Genomic DNA, 15752 nt, shown 5'->3' on the forward strand with positions numbered 1-15752 from the left:
GTACTCCGTTTTTGCTTCATATGCATCGTTGTTAGTTTCATGGTTGCACACTATATGCATCGTTGTTAGTTTCATGGTTGCACACTATATGTGTTTATCTGATGTTGGTGTTTCTCGTATGTTCTTTTAATATAACTACTCCTAATCGTTCATACATGCTAACAATCATTGACTGACACATATCCATTGAGAGTGAAAAGTGACTATTCATAAAAGTCTTAGTATTTTGATCATTGGTTAAAATAAGATAATCTTCAGAAAAGTCATAAAATTTTGATAAATTTAATGAAACAAGACGAAATAACAGTTAAATATGCAAAACCGACCAAAAGATTTTTTCAAAGTTTAACCGATATACCATGTTTTTCTATAAATAAAATTTAGTTTAAGATTTTTCATAAACTATATTAAAATATATATTAAAATATAAGATTTTTTTTTATAGAAATTTTCATTCCAAAACGTAGTCATGTGGTAAACACACTAGCGTACCGATATGGTATTTTATTGAATAGTTCTATTTTTAATATATCATTGATGATTGTGTCCGTCTGACAAAAAGTCACAGATGTCACTGCAAAAAGGAATATATGTAATTAATATTCATAACAAAATTACAATGCATATTTAAATCAACGGATAACATATATAATAATAAAATTGTTTTTGATATTCACAATCAACAAGTGTAGATGTAGTGATGAGTATACAGTCATTCTTTTTAAACGAGATTTTGTACTTCTAGATTGCATACAACAAATAATAATATTTTAAAATTCCCAATTACAAATAATTATATTATATTTTGCATCTGTTGACGAATCTTTTACTATTTTGTTAATGTCCAAAGAGAACTCCCCAAAATTGTAGCATAATAAAAGTCCCCCAATTCAGTTTTAGTTTGTCATATTTTGTTCTTAGTTTCGTTATCTCCTCCATTGTTTACAAGTGGCTTCAAAACCATCCAAATTCACATCAAGACATCACTCGATCCAAAAATTGCCAACTACAAATCCACATGCATTATTAACTTAATTTATGTTTATTTTTGTTTATAATATGACCATCAGGGTTTTAAAGTATTTTAGGTGACAGAAAAAAACAATTATAACACCGTCAACAAAAATGTCTTTTTCATATTATTTATTAAGGTGGTATTTTACTTATTACTTTTATTTAATATATAACACAGTTATATTTATTTATGTGTTTTAAATTCTATTTTCATTGCTTTGAATTGCAATATCATATTTCTAAATCTTTTACCCATTTATATTAGTAAAAAATATTTTGTAGTTAGACGATATTATTGTAACTTCAGTCCCTTCAAAGTATCTTGTAAATGAGCCATGCAATATTTAGTATAAAATTGTATATTAAATAAACTTCATCTTAAAAATCATAGTAAAACTCGTCATCAATCGGTACATTTTGGACTCCATTGGTAGTATAGTGATCGGAAATATTGAAGACACTCAATTAAGGCTCTATCTTAACTAAATAAGTGTGCTTCTGATCTTAACACATAATTTAAGTGCTTTTAACTATGAATTAAATTTTCAAGAAAAAAAAACCTTATTAATAAGAAAAAGGAAGATGTTCAAACATAAATAAGAAAAGGGAAGTTTATGCATCAAAATCAACGTGTTACACGATTTGTAAAAATTCTTATGAACCAAAAGACAAACTTAATTTGGAAACTCGTACAAAGAAGAGTTTTTGTATATATATAGTAAAATTTTCTAAAAAGTAATTGTTTGCCGGATAATATATATATATATATATATATATATATATATATATATATATATATATATATATATATATATATATATATATATATATATATATATATATATATATATATAGGAAAAGTGAATATATCATTAAGGATATGTAAGCTTAGGTACCCAAACTCATAATAATACGTCGCTTTATTTAATATATTTAGTATAACATTGTTAAACTTCAATCCTTAACTTGATTTATATTCAATATTTTTAAATTTTCACTATTATCTTCCTCTTACATCACATCTTTTTGTCGAACACTTACTAAGCTATATATATTATTGTTGAAAATGACAATTATGTAAGAGTAAGATAAACATGAAATTTATAAAAATCTTTAAAGTAATTTAAGTTAGAAGTTGAATTATAAGAACACTGAACAATTACAATGACTATATATGATACGAAACGATATAGTATGGTGTGTTTGGGTACCTAAGCTTATATACTCTTAAGGGTATATTCATTTTTCCCTATATATATATATATATATATATATATATATATATATATATATATATATATATATATATATATATATATATATATATTCGTATATATTTTTTGAACAGTAGCCCCAACCCAAGGTTAAAACCTATGACATTGAAATTTGGGTCAATTCTATTTTGAAATGTATAATACCAAATGATCACCGTTATGTCTCCTTGGCAACTCATATGTATAGTACACCTATATATAAGAATGTTCACTTCTTATCTACCTTTGATCATAAAAGTGATTCAAAAACTCTTGTGATTATGAACACTCTCTCCCAAGTTTATGATGATGACATTACCATCTCTCACAATATCATCCCTCTTGACTTTGAATCAATCGATGGGGTCCCGGATTCCCATCTATGGTCTCAGTCCGATGAATCACCTCAAAGGATTCAAACCAACAACCCTCGTGATTCATTGATTCCAGTTATTGACCTCTCCAATCCTTGTGCAATAGATCTCATTGGTCAAGCATGTAAAACTTGGGGCATGTTTCAAGTCATTAACCATGGAGTACCCTTAGAGTTGGTCAAAAAGGTCGAGTTTGAAGCACGGAGGCTTTTTGCTCTCACGACTCACGAAAAGCGCAAAGTGTTGAGATCACCGACAGGAGCAACGGGCTATGGTTTGCCTAGGATATCGCCCTTCTTCGCGAAGTGTATGTGGCATGAAGGATTCACCATCATGGGTTCTTGTGTTGATGATGCTAAGGTTCTTTGGCCACATGATTACCAAAGATTTTGGTAAGTTTGACTATTGACCAAAAGTTTTCAACTTTTCATGCAAATTCATGCACGTATATGTGATGTAATGCTTCATAAAATATGCATTTTTTCAGGGGGTGTAAAATTAGAATTACATGTTTTTTTTTGAACGGCAACTACTAATCTATATATTAATTTCATGCATTTAAATCGTACCAAACTTTGTACTACTAAAATAATAAAAAGTTTTTTTTACTGAATGTTACATCACAACTATAAATATTTTCATTATAAATTAAACAGATGATCGATCATCTCTTTGTTTTCTTCATTTTCATATATAAAATCATTGATCTCGATTTTCAAACACAAGTGGCACTTGTTTTGTCACTAGTTAAAGGGAAAAATGAATGTGTTACCATTTTAAAACAAAATACTAAATTACTAATATTATTCCGATCTTAATAAATATACTTTTTTATGTATAATAATATATTTGTAACAAATATTGAAAGCTACACACATACAATATATGTTATAGACTATATATGTGATCATTTACAATATATATTCATATCAATATAATATATAACACCTATCTAGCTATCTACTTAACTTATTATATTACTACTACAAATTAAAACAATCAACGTATGCAACACCGATTAATAGTGCATCATATTCAATATTTTATGATTTGTTATTGCCTTGTATTTTGTACATTAATTAATGCTTACATCACTAATGAATTTGTTTACTTGATGAATATTGTAGTGACACCATGGATGATTACCAAAACCAAATGAAACTACTTGCCCACAAACTCTTACTTCTAAGCCTTCAAACATTAGATGTAACACAAGAAGAAATAAATTGGGCAACTTCAACTCATGGCTCTAATGGTGCACTTCAACTTAATTCATACCCATCGTGCCCTAATCCTAGTGGCACCCTTGGTCTTGCACCTCACACAGATTCCCTCCTCTTAACCATTTTGAACCAATATGGCATAACAGGTTTAGAGATCTTTGTTGAAGGGTTAGGGTGGAGTCCTGTGTCTCCCATTGAAGGTGCATTTGTGGTGAATGTAGGTGACCTTTTGCATATATTCTCTAATGCAAAATTTCCAGTTGTTTATCATCGAGCTATGGTGAATCAATCAAAGCACAGAATATCGGTTGCTTACTTTTATGGACCTCCGATTGAGTCTACATTGGCTCCTTTGTCTAATTATCAAGACCCGTGTTTCAGATCTTTGCTTGTGAAAGAGTATATAAGATTGAAAGCCACACATAACGATAAGGCTCTATCCTTGATTCGAATATAAGTTTCTTGTTTAATTTGTCATAGTTTTACATGTAATTGGCCAATAAAGTGAAATAAGAATGTTTCCAGGGAAATAAATGTTGGTATATTTCCGAATATTATCTTCTGCAGCATGTTTTTCTATAATTGATCGTATCTGATTTTATTTATTTAGTATTCGCAGAAAACACTCTTTTGTATATGTAGTAGAAACAGTCATATAATATCCAACCTTTAGATTTAAGTTAACTCACTGTTAATCTTTTTATTAAAAGGTTTTTCTTTTTTCTTTTGAAAGTAATTGAACATGTGTAAAAACAATAACATTTTCTGTGTAATATTATTCATTTATAGCTGTGATTAATATTATAATTAAGCTGTGTTTGGTGCACCACAGCTAGCTGATAAACTAGCTTATTTTTCAAGCTTTTTTATGTTGTCGTGTATGGTAAACCAAAAAGTGGCTTATAAGCTAACTTATAAGTTATCTTTTTGAAAAACAACTTAGACTAGTTTTTTAGGAGTTTTTTTTAAAATTTTCCAAACAAACCCCTTAATTAATTATAAAAAACACATATTCCTACATGTTATTTTATGTAATTTTATATATTTTAACTAGTTTTACTAAACGTTATTTTTTATCAGCTAGCTTTGCAGGTATCAGGTAGTTTTTTATTGAACAGCTAGCTTTTCAGCTACCAGCTAGCTTTTCAGCTTGTACGTCAAACATAGCCTTATATACCACTCTTCTTACATATTTGCTACATTTTCTTTCAAATGGAAAGTTTGAATAAAATCTTATAATTAGTTTCAGTGTTGGATTAGTATCATTAAAGACCTTATATATTGTTTTTTCGATTAAATCTCAACTTTTTTTTTTTTTTTTTTTCCTGAAAAAGATTGCATTTTTTCGATTTGACAATTTTAACAGTTTTTCCCGAAAAAGTTGTCAAATGCAAGGGTGTTTCCGAAATAAAAAATGCAAAAAGTTTTTGATGTTTTTTCGGAGAAAATAAATGCAAGGGTTTTTTCCCGAAAAAGTTTCTTACATATTTGACGGGTTTTTCTGAGAAAATAAAAAAATGCAAAAAGTTCAATGAAAAACCCATTTTTATGTTATTAACATTTAGTTTTCTTAAGCATTGAATAAAATCACGTGCAAACCATCAAAAAGCTATTGGGTACGCATAACGCATATGCCTTCTTTTGTTTCAGTGAGTAATTTTATAACCTCTTAAAATTCCTGTACGAGACACTTGATACTTATAATTTTATAATCGATCTTATAAAATTCCCGTTTCGAACACTTAATTAAAATCTTGATATCACATGACTTAACCCTAAAATCCATTTCAGTACCATATACAAATAGCCACAATACATAAATCCCTCTAAAACTCAAACCCAAAATATTGTTCAAATTATAAAAAAGTATAATTATTATTTATACTTTATCATCTGTACGCGATCCTTCCACTAGTCTTTTTTCGTATATTTATGTTGAAACAAAATTGCATTATTCGAGCTGCATACAACACAAAACAAACATCAGTTGATTTAGGAAGGGTTAAATGCAATAAATAATAATGTGGTTTCATTTTCTTTTCTTCTTATTGTAATATTGTACTTAAAAAACTCTACACAATTATAAATAACAATGTCAACAAAATATAAAGCAAATTCCACTGCTATAAGTTAGATTTTTTAAGGTATAACATCCTTTGTAAAAAATAATAATAATAATAATAATGAAAATGCAATGTTATACTTGTGTTGATTTTTCAAAGTACAATGCCTTAATAAGAAAAATAAATTGAAAGTAAAATGTTGTTATAGAAAGAAATGAAAATAGGATGCTAAAAATAAAATTATGTTTTACACCAAATTATTTGGTGTTTAATCTTATCCAACTCAAATTTGGTGTTTTATTATTTATTTGCACCAGATTTAAACATTTTTTTGTTTTACAAATTGATCTTTCGTGAATGCATGCATTTTTAGTTTATTTAATTGTAAAATGATTTATGAACTAATATATCATTGCTACTTGTAATCTTATTACAGGTTAAAAATCTATATTATTTAATGGCATACATTAAGTTAAATTTTTATGTTTCAAACTTATTTTAAAGATTTACTACTTTTCAATCATTTAAAACATAAAAACAAATTTAAATAAATCAGTCCATTGACATATATGTCATCTAATAATACAAATTACCAAATTATAGTAGTTTAAATATATATAAATTAGAAACGAAAAACAAAAAAAAAAAAGTTTGGTTTTAAAAATAATGTAATGGGTAATGAGTTGGAAATGGTTTAACACAAATAACTGAAATATAGGTAGCTAAGAACCATAAACTTAATAAAAAATTTACCTCATTTATTAGAGCTAAGATCCATTAAAAGCCTTCATCTCCTCTGAAAGTTGAACGATTTCATTGTAAACGCAAACACAAGTGCAAAAAGCAAACAGAAACCCACCACAGCAGTTGCAGCAACACCTAAAAATTCATGTCTGTAACCAAATTGATCTTCAAGAAACTGTTTCAATGGAACCGAATGGGACCCATCAGCAAGTTTCAAAAGATCATCCACATCTCCATATTGTGATGTCAGCAGCCCATATAAACTCCAAGCCACTGGATTAGCCCAATAATACCATCTCCACCATATCGGAATCCTCTGTAGTTTTAAAACCCAAAACATATCATTCATTTACTTAATAATTTTCCATTTGAGAAAAATTATAAATAACGAGAGGAGTTGAGTTACCATCCGGACAACCATGAATCCACTAAAAAGATTCCAAAGCATGTAAAAAGGGGCGGCAACTATGGCGGCGATGTTGTGATTGGGGGTGACAGCGATTGTCATCATTCCAAAGAAAGTGAAGTACAGCAACGTGAAGAACATGAAGTATACGTACCAAAAAAGCTTCATCATATTCCATTCGAACGAAGCTAGATAGTAGAAGATAACACTGTAGACGAGCGACTGTACGTACACATACGGAAACTCTATCGCAACCTGACAACATAAAACATTGTCATCCACGACAGTAAAAAAGAACCAAACACTTCAAGTGTATTTTATTGAAACCAAAGCCTTGGACTCCTTTTATAAGCTTGGGACCACACAGAAGACAATATACCTGTGCAAATGCAAAGGGTAAGGCGGAATACATTCCGGCCGCCCTTTCACGATAGGAAACGGAGCGTTCGACGTAAATAACTGGTTGGACGGAAGAGGCGTTGGTGATACCGATGAATAAGACTGCAGCGTACATGGATCCCATTGCATTAAAAATGTCTTGTTGTGTTTCCCTGTTCAACAAGAATAATGGAAGGAACGTTGGGTTTTGGATATTTGAATAATACACTTGAAGTGTTTGGTTCTTGTTACTAAAAATTTAAAATAAGATACCTTTTAGTACCGAATTTCCAGCACATGGTCCCGAACATTAATGAGATGATGACGGTGTAGAAAAAGCGTACAGCTGTGTATTGTGGGTTCCGCCAATAAGATAGATTTTGCTTCCAAAGGCATGCGAAAAACTGGCCTAAGAATGTTTGAGAATATTTGGTTGGGAAGGTCAACAACCTTGAATTTCTATCTGGTTTGCTTAAGTTATCAACTAATTCTTGGTTTTGCCTGAAAAAAAAGGAAAAGGGCGAAACAGTAATTTCTTTTATTTGTATATTATATTAACAGCATCCGATTTTCAAAGTTTGAAATATTTACGAATTAGAGAGTTGTATTATTAAAGAAAAGATTGACATACAGATATAGATCTGATTGACGATAAACTTGAGCAAAGTCTACACCAAGTCGATTTTCTTCTGTTGTTGAAGTGGCCTCAAGAATCCATGCAGCAGGATTATATCCGGATCGGATCTTGGAAACTCCTTTTACTCCCTATAAATAAAATAATTTAAAAAATTGCCATTTTGCAAATAAATAATATAAAATACCAACCTGAAAAAACTGAATAACTTTGTGGGACCCGGTCCCCAAAGGTCCAGCATAAATCAGCTTCCCCCCATGTTTCATGAGTAACAACTACAACACAAATTGATAATTGGAAGTGAAGGTGAAAACTAAAGTAAGAATGAAGATTAAGATTAAGATTAAGATTAAGGGTACCTCATCGAATGATTCAAAAATATCAATGCTGGGTTGATGAATGGTGCAAACAATGGTGCGACCAGTATTGACAATATTTCTGACAGTTCTCATAACAATGGCAGCAGCTCTAGCATCGAGTCCAGAAGTAGGCTCATCCATGAAGACAATAGAAGGATTAGCAACTAATTCAACAGCAATTGTTAGTCTTTTTCTTTGTTCTGTTGATAATCCATCAACACCAGGTAATCCAACTAAAGCACCTTTTAGTGGATTCAGTTCAACAAGCTCCATAACCTCTTCTACAAACTCCTGATCAAATTCAAATAAAAAAAAATCGGAATCTCATCTCGATAAATCACTACAAGTTTCGTGTCGTATTTTGCGATATTCTTATTTTATTCAAGAAAGCAACATGAGGAAAAAAAAAAAAAAAAAAAATTGGTGCTTTTCGAGATGAAAAAAAGTTCAAGAAATTGGGTAACACAAGTATTTCTTTGAAGTTTAAGAAATTTGGGTGTAGTAGAATTGGTTAATGTGTTTGGATTCTTAGGAAAGGTTGTGGATTCGAGTCTTAGAAAAGTGATGTTTACAATTTTCCAAAGTTTCCTACATTTCTAAAATGAAAAATAAAAAACTTCACTGGTTTCAACCAAACGCATTTTTTACAATTTTCATTGAAAACCAAAAATGAAAATTCAACTCTATTTTCTGAAAACGTTTCCTAGAAAAAAGAAAACAATTTTCCACAACCAAACACACCCTATGTTAGCCAAGTCCGATATTTTTATTATTTCATTAACTTTCTGTGAAAAAACAAAAAACAATTTCACAAATTAGCAAAGTATTTTTCGCGAAATAGGTTGTCTTGTTTTTTTGTGATAAATGTTGAAAGGGCGGTTATTGTGTGATATGACTTTCCAACTTTTAGTCATATTTGTGATTAACTCAACTAAAACTCTCAAATTAAACAAAAAAAAAGGGCACAGAAATTTCATCAAATGATGATAATTGTTAAAGATATGTAGCAAGTTGAAGTAGTTACCCTTCTTGTTTCCATGTTAATATCAGAAGGCAATCGAAGCCAAGCTGAAAATATTAGTGCTTCATGAACAGTCAAACATGGGGAATGAACATCATTCTGTTCACAATAACCAGAAACCCTAGCAAATGTTTCTTGATTTTTTGGGTACCCTGAAACAAATACTTGACCCGAGATATGCCCACCCGTTTTTCTACCCGCTAAAACATCCATAAGGGTAGTTTTACCAGCACCACTAACACCGACCAATGCTGTGAGGACACCTGGCCTAAATGCTCCCGTTACATTCACTAACAATTGTAGTTTGTCATTTGATAGACCTTGTTGCTTCAACTCCTATAAATGTCAAAACAATGGAGGATTTAAAATTTTGTTGTTACTATGAAAATTGGAAAGTAAAGATTACTGAATTACTGATATACCCCTGGGATGTCCACGTAATAACTAATGTTTCGGAAGGTCATTGTGAGTGCTTGAAATGGAAGAACCATTCCTCTTTGGTTTTTGACTTCAGTATCTAATACAGTAAAATGACAGAAAGGTTAAATTTTGATCTAATAAAATATAGGTTAATCTCAAAAAAGACATTATATTTTATGTTTTTTTTTCCTGATTAAACCTCAAAAAAAAATGTCTGAAAAAGACCTTGTACTTTTCATTTTTTTCCAATCTGGCCCTTTTAGTCATTTTTTTCCAAAAAAATTGTTAAATGTGAGGGTTTTTTCAATAAAAACTAAAAAGTTTGAGGGTTTATTTGGAAGCATTAAGAAGGTTGAGTTTTTTTTTTTGAATTGGAAAATAATACAAAGTTGAGGGCTTTTTCGGATAAAAGGTTAATCTTAAAAAAGACCTTCCGTTTTGTGTTTTTTCCAGATTAAACCTCAATTTTTTTGCCTGAAAAAGACCTTGTATTTTTTCATTTTTACCGAAAAATCCCTCAACTTTGTTTTTTTTTTTTTGTCCGGAAAAAAACCCTCAACCTTCTAAATGCTTCCAAATAAACCCTCAACTTTTTATATTTTTTCTCGAAAAAAACCCTCACATTTTACAAATTTTTTCGCAAAAAATGACTAAAAGAGCTAGATTGGGAAAAATGAAAAAAAAAAACAAGATCTTTTTCAGGCAAAAAATAAATTTGAGGTTTAATCTGAAAAAAAAAAAAACATAAAATATAAGGTCTTTATTGAAATTAACTCTTCGTAAAAAATGAAAAAATACAAAGTTTTTTTCCGGAAAAATAAATTTGAGGTTTAATCTGGAAAAAACACACAACATAAGGGTTTTTTTATTTATTTTTTAATATTAACCCTAAAATATATATATTTATTATTAAAATTTTCCCTCACAAACCTGGATATGATGGTGAACATTGTAGGTAACCTTTTAACTCAATAATAGCGGACACAAGCCCATTTCTTTTCTTCTGTGACTTTGTATTTTCCCGAGGGATAACCACTTGTTGATTTCCAATAGCTTTATTTAAAAAAATAAAATAATAATATTGTTAGAGCCTAATACAAGATAATTAAATCACACATAAAGAATAAAAACTTACGATTGAGATACGTAAGGAATAAAGTGAAGAGAATATTGAATAGAATAGTGTAACCAAGTAAAGCCCCAATTCCAATCCAATACCAATAATCTTCTCGGAACAAGCTTCTCACTTTTAATAACAATGCCCCCAAAGGGATGTTTGTGTTGTTTCCACTTGCCTACATTTCATGAATCTTTAAATCTTTTTTTGTAAAAAAATATAAAATCTTAAGTGCAAAACACAAATAGTTTAAGGGATATAACTACCTTATCCCAAGTATCTCCTAAAAATTCATTCACAGAAACCGCATTTTGAGCATACATCAAAGGGGAAACCCAATAACCCCAAATCCACCAAGCAGGAATGCTATCTACATTCATAATTGTTAAAATTTGATTTAGTAATAATAATATTGAGAGATGTAAATAATTATATTTATATTTTATACCTCTAGAAAGTATGAATCCTCCAAGTGCCATAACAACCAACATAGCAAAAGATCCAAAAGTATTAGCAACTATCATATTTCTTCCTAAAGATCCCATCATACGAAAAAGCCCTATTGACATTTGATGCAAAGAGAAATACAATCCAAACTGCTTCAAACATCTACATATAGAAAATATGTTATTTTAATAAGATGTCAACATAACAAAAGTAAGAAAAATGGAATCTTGAAAATATACCTAGAAAATTGAGGATCAAACCCAACAAGATAGTATGTGACAATTACCCAAACACCGGATTCTATAATTGATGATGGAATACTTAAAATCCATGAAGGAAGTGTGTAAACCCAACAGGGGTAGAAATGTAAATCTCTATGCTTGTAGATAACAGGAAGCTTAGCTATCAACATTGGAACCTCCATGAATCCATTAAACAAAATCATAACTATTGCAAAGTAAAGAGCTCCAAGATAAACACCTCCATCTTCAAGTGAATTGTGATGCATTGTTGTACGAAAAAACACACTTGTCATGATTATAACAACTAACATAAGCTGAAAAAACAAAAGATTAATAATCCACAATAAACAGTTTGTTTATCTTTGTTAAAAAATCACAAAGATTAACAACTTACTTGAAAGTATTTGAAGATATAAACAAATGAATCACGTTTTAGTAGCAACATCTGCCATGAAAAGCTAATTTTGAGTAGCTTCATTCTGTTAACACCATAGGTGGAGGTAGAAAGAGCTGATGGATGATTATGATGTGTGTTAAATGGAAGAGATAAATCACGTGATAAAGATCGACCAAGGAAATTTGATTGAAATGCTTCTACAAACTTCTCAACAGAAACATAACTGTAATGCTCATCGAGTGCCCAATATTGTTCTTGATCTTTTACTGATGTAACCTGAATGTGTACAAAGTTCAAGTTTGAAAAACTGGAATTGTCATAAGATAATGTTGTGAGGAAAGTATTATACCTCTTGAAGAAAATCTGCAACGTTTTTTCTCTTTGGGCAATGAAAGCCCATAGAAGCAAAGAAACCAAGAGCAGCATTACGAGGTCCTTGGTAGACAATTTGACCTTCACATAATAAAATCAAGTCATCAAAAAGCTCAAATGTCTCAGGGTCTGGTTGCAATAAGGAGATGACAGCTGTCCCATCAAGGGCACGAGTTGAATGCTTAAGATATTTGATGATTTGATATGTGGTTGAACTATCTAGCCCTGTTGATATCTCATCCATGAAAAGAACCCTTGAGGGCCCTACTAGTAGTTCTCCTGTGTAAATTAATGGTGAATTATTAATCAATTTACAAAAATAGTAAAAGTTAAATGAAATGGAATATTTACTATTTTACTTACCTGAAGTCAACCGTTTCATTTGACCTCCAGATATGCCTTTACGCATCTCATCTCCTACTAGTGTATCTGTGCATATATCCAATCCTAAAATCTTTGTATACATGTCAGGATTTTATCTTTAAATTGAAGTACAATATGATAATTAAAAAATAAAAACCATAGATTGACGAGTTAATCACAAAAATGATCAAAAGAAGTAAAGGGTATTACACCAAATGACTAGCTTTTTAACATTTATCACAAAATGACCACCTTGGAAAAAGAAAATTAAGAATATAAATAAATAGCTTCGTGAATTAATTTTCCTGAAATGACATTATTGATGTCATTTTCGTGGAAAAGATTAATATTTTGTGAACTATGATGCGGGGACCACTGAAAAAGCAAAATGATGAAGAAAGGTATTTTGCAAAAAAATCATGAAACAAGTGGTCAATTTGTAATAAATTTCCAAAAGGTCATTGTTTATATGAACTTACCAATATTGATCATTTTTGTGATTAATTCTAAATTGAAACCATTAAAAAGTGTACCTTTATAAGGTATTCCACAACAAGACTCGTCTTATCTTCTCCAAGTGCCACTGTCTATAGGAAAAAATAAATATAAACTTTATTAAAGATAAAGTTACACAGTCTTGAAGGAAATTAAGGAATTATTAGCACAAAAAAAAAATGCACCTTTATAAATATATCAAGATCTTCATCTGGTCTAATTCCAGCATTCTTTTCTCTTCTTAGAAGCTCCATAATCATATCTGTATCAAGTTATCATATTACCATATTTATGCATTAGGGAAGTTGAAATAGAATATATTGGAACAAAATCTACTAAAAGACATAAAAAAAATGGTATGATCACCTTGAGTTTACCTTGCTTATAACCAAAACCTTGACAAGATTCTGCAAATTGAAGAGTCTCTCTAACTGTCATCTCAGCCATATGACAATCTTTCTGACTAACATATGAAGAGGTTCTTTGAGGCACAAATTCCTTTAATTCATGTCCATTATATGTGATCTTGCCAGATAACTTCACAAAATGCAACAATTTTTTAAATTTCATCATAAATATGAACATTAATTCTTCACAAAACTAAACAAATTTTAGACACCTTTAATCCATTCCCAAGGCGTCCTGCAAGAGCCAAAAGCAGTGTTGTTTTCCCAGAGCTTGGGGGACCCAAGAGGAGAGTCAATCTGCAAGTTAACATCATGTTAACATTGACTAGTTTTGACTTTTGAGGGTATTTAAGTAAATTGTTGAGAAAAGTTTACCTTGAAGGTCTAATGATGCCACTAACATCATTTAAAATGCTTAATTTCTTTCTTCTGCCAGGAAAAATCCTCAGCTTTTTCAAGAAAGCCTTGCAAAGGAATTACAGGGTAATATATCAGATATTAACATCAAATATGCAACAGAATAAATCTAAAGATAAATAAACAGAAACACGAGTTTATTTGTAAAAAATCTACCTCACTCATGTTATATACAGAATTGGGCAAGGTGGGTAAAGCTCTGCTCCCAACATGAATGAATGCATCTATCTCCAGGTTTTCAAATCGCACCTCCACTTTTGGAAATTTTAGATCAACACTGGAGATGAACATGAATAGCATGTCTTATTTCTCCCAAAAAAAAATGTCTTGAATATAACATATTCATGTTGTCAATGCTAAACATAAAAGTAACAGAGAAGAAGTATTTGGTAAACTAAACTTACTTATCGAATCGCTGTCGAATCCTATCAAAGAACAGCCCAGGGTTCGAGTTCACTGTATGCACCAACTTATCCAACACCACCTTCTTCTCTTCAGCATCAAGCTTACTAACATCAACAAGAGTAAACTCACCTCCGAAATTCCTAAACACAGAAGTTCTAGCCCTAACAAAAGTCGGAGACCTCTGCAATGCAGCCAATTTGAGCGCTTCATCGTCGTTATCCTGCGTCCTCACGAAGAGGTTTCCAAGAGAATCCCACATTGTCGTAATGAATTGATTGAACAAACCATACTAAGACGGTTGAGAATTGTGGGGGATTTAAGGTAAAGGCGTTCGGAAAATTTCCCATTTTCTCAACAACTTTGAAGGCTTGAAAAGAGAGGGTAGTTTGTTGAAGTAAGAAACTTCTGTGTATTAATTGTATAACTTTTTCTCCATCGAAAAGTGAAATTCGGTGCAGAATTGAAGGGGACACTCAATCTAGAAAGAGAGAGTGTATGGAATTTAGGGTTTTAGGTTGAATTGGTGAGAATTGGGAAAGAATGAATGAGGGTTGACTGGTTGTCTCCGGAGTTGTTAAAAGCAGTTGGGAAAACTAAATTTCCCACTTGATTTTTGGGTTCAACATATACGTTTTTTTTCCTTATTAGTTGCACTACAATTTATTTTTCTAAAACTACGAAATTGGGGAAATGAACCTCTGAAAGTAATTAACTTTTTCGTTTCTTTACATCTGAGTAATTATATTTTTTTTATACTAGGTAACGAATTTTTTGAAAATATTCACAAATGATCATTATGACCTGCAGGTTACATCCGGCTATAGCAGGTTACATCCGGTTATAGGCGGTCATAATGGTCATATGTGAACACTTTCAAAAAATCTATTACCTAGATGTGTACAAAAAAGTAATTACCTATATTTGAACAAACAGAAAATGTGAAAGTAAATTATACGAATGGTCATTGTGGTTTGGATAATTTTTGTGTTTGGTACTTAACTTATTTTTTTTTAACTCGGATTATTCCTACTATTTATTTTTATTGTGCATTTGATCTCTATGTTACCTCAAAAGACTATTGTGCCATTTTTAATTAATTTTCTTATTTATGTATTTATTTTTTATATAATTACCCAGATGTGAACAAACCGAAAAGTTAATTACCTTAATAAATCTATTATAATAAATTAATAAGTTTATT

At 30.5% G+C, this 15752-nt stretch overlaps 2 protein-coding genes across 2 annotated transcripts; one reads left to right on the plus strand and one right to left on the minus strand.

Annotated features, from left to right (window-relative positions):
* Positions 1 to 2427: 2427 nt before the first annotated feature.
* On the plus strand, positions 2428 to 4418 carry LOC145032842 (gibberellin 3-beta-dioxygenase 1-like). Its single transcript, XM_078981799.1, has 2 exons — positions 2428 to 3033; positions 3769 to 4418. The coding sequence occupies exons 1-2, from the start codon at positions 2468 to 2470 to the stop codon at positions 4319 to 4321; spliced, it is 1119 nt and encodes a 372-aa protein (XP_078837925.1). The 5' UTR covers positions 2428 to 2467; the 3' UTR covers positions 4322 to 4418.
* Positions 4419 to 5596: 1178 nt separating this feature from the next.
* On the minus strand, positions 5597 to 15121 carry LOC145032851 (ABC transporter G family member 32-like). Its single transcript, XM_078981807.1, has 25 exons — positions 14551 to 15121; positions 14303 to 14423; positions 14105 to 14193; positions 13942 to 14026; positions 13700 to 13859; positions 13508 to 13584; positions 13361 to 13414; positions 12828 to 12918; positions 12442 to 12743; positions 12090 to 12368; positions 11693 to 12009; positions 11455 to 11615; positions 11273 to 11376; positions 11025 to 11184; positions 10820 to 10942; positions 9892 to 9986; positions 9473 to 9805; positions 8449 to 8739; positions 8281 to 8364; positions 8087 to 8220; positions 7729 to 7956; positions 7457 to 7628; positions 7078 to 7332; positions 6681 to 6987; positions 5597 to 5824 (listed from the first exon to the last, which is right to left on the minus strand). Exons 1-24 carry the CDS (start codon positions 14808 to 14810, stop codon positions 6715 to 6717), a joined length of 4248 nt encoding a protein of 1415 aa, XP_078837933.1. The 5' UTR covers positions 14811 to 15121; the 3' UTR covers positions 5597 to 5824; positions 6681 to 6714.
* Positions 15122 to 15752: the final 631 nt, after the last annotated feature.

The sequence above is a fragment of the Lactuca saligna genome, chromosome 1, assembly GCF_052625555.1.
Source record: "Lactuca saligna cultivar CGN05327 chromosome 1, ASM5262555v1, whole genome shotgun sequence".
Classification (NCBI taxonomy): Eukaryota; Viridiplantae; Streptophyta; class Magnoliopsida; order Asterales; family Asteraceae; genus Lactuca; species Lactuca saligna.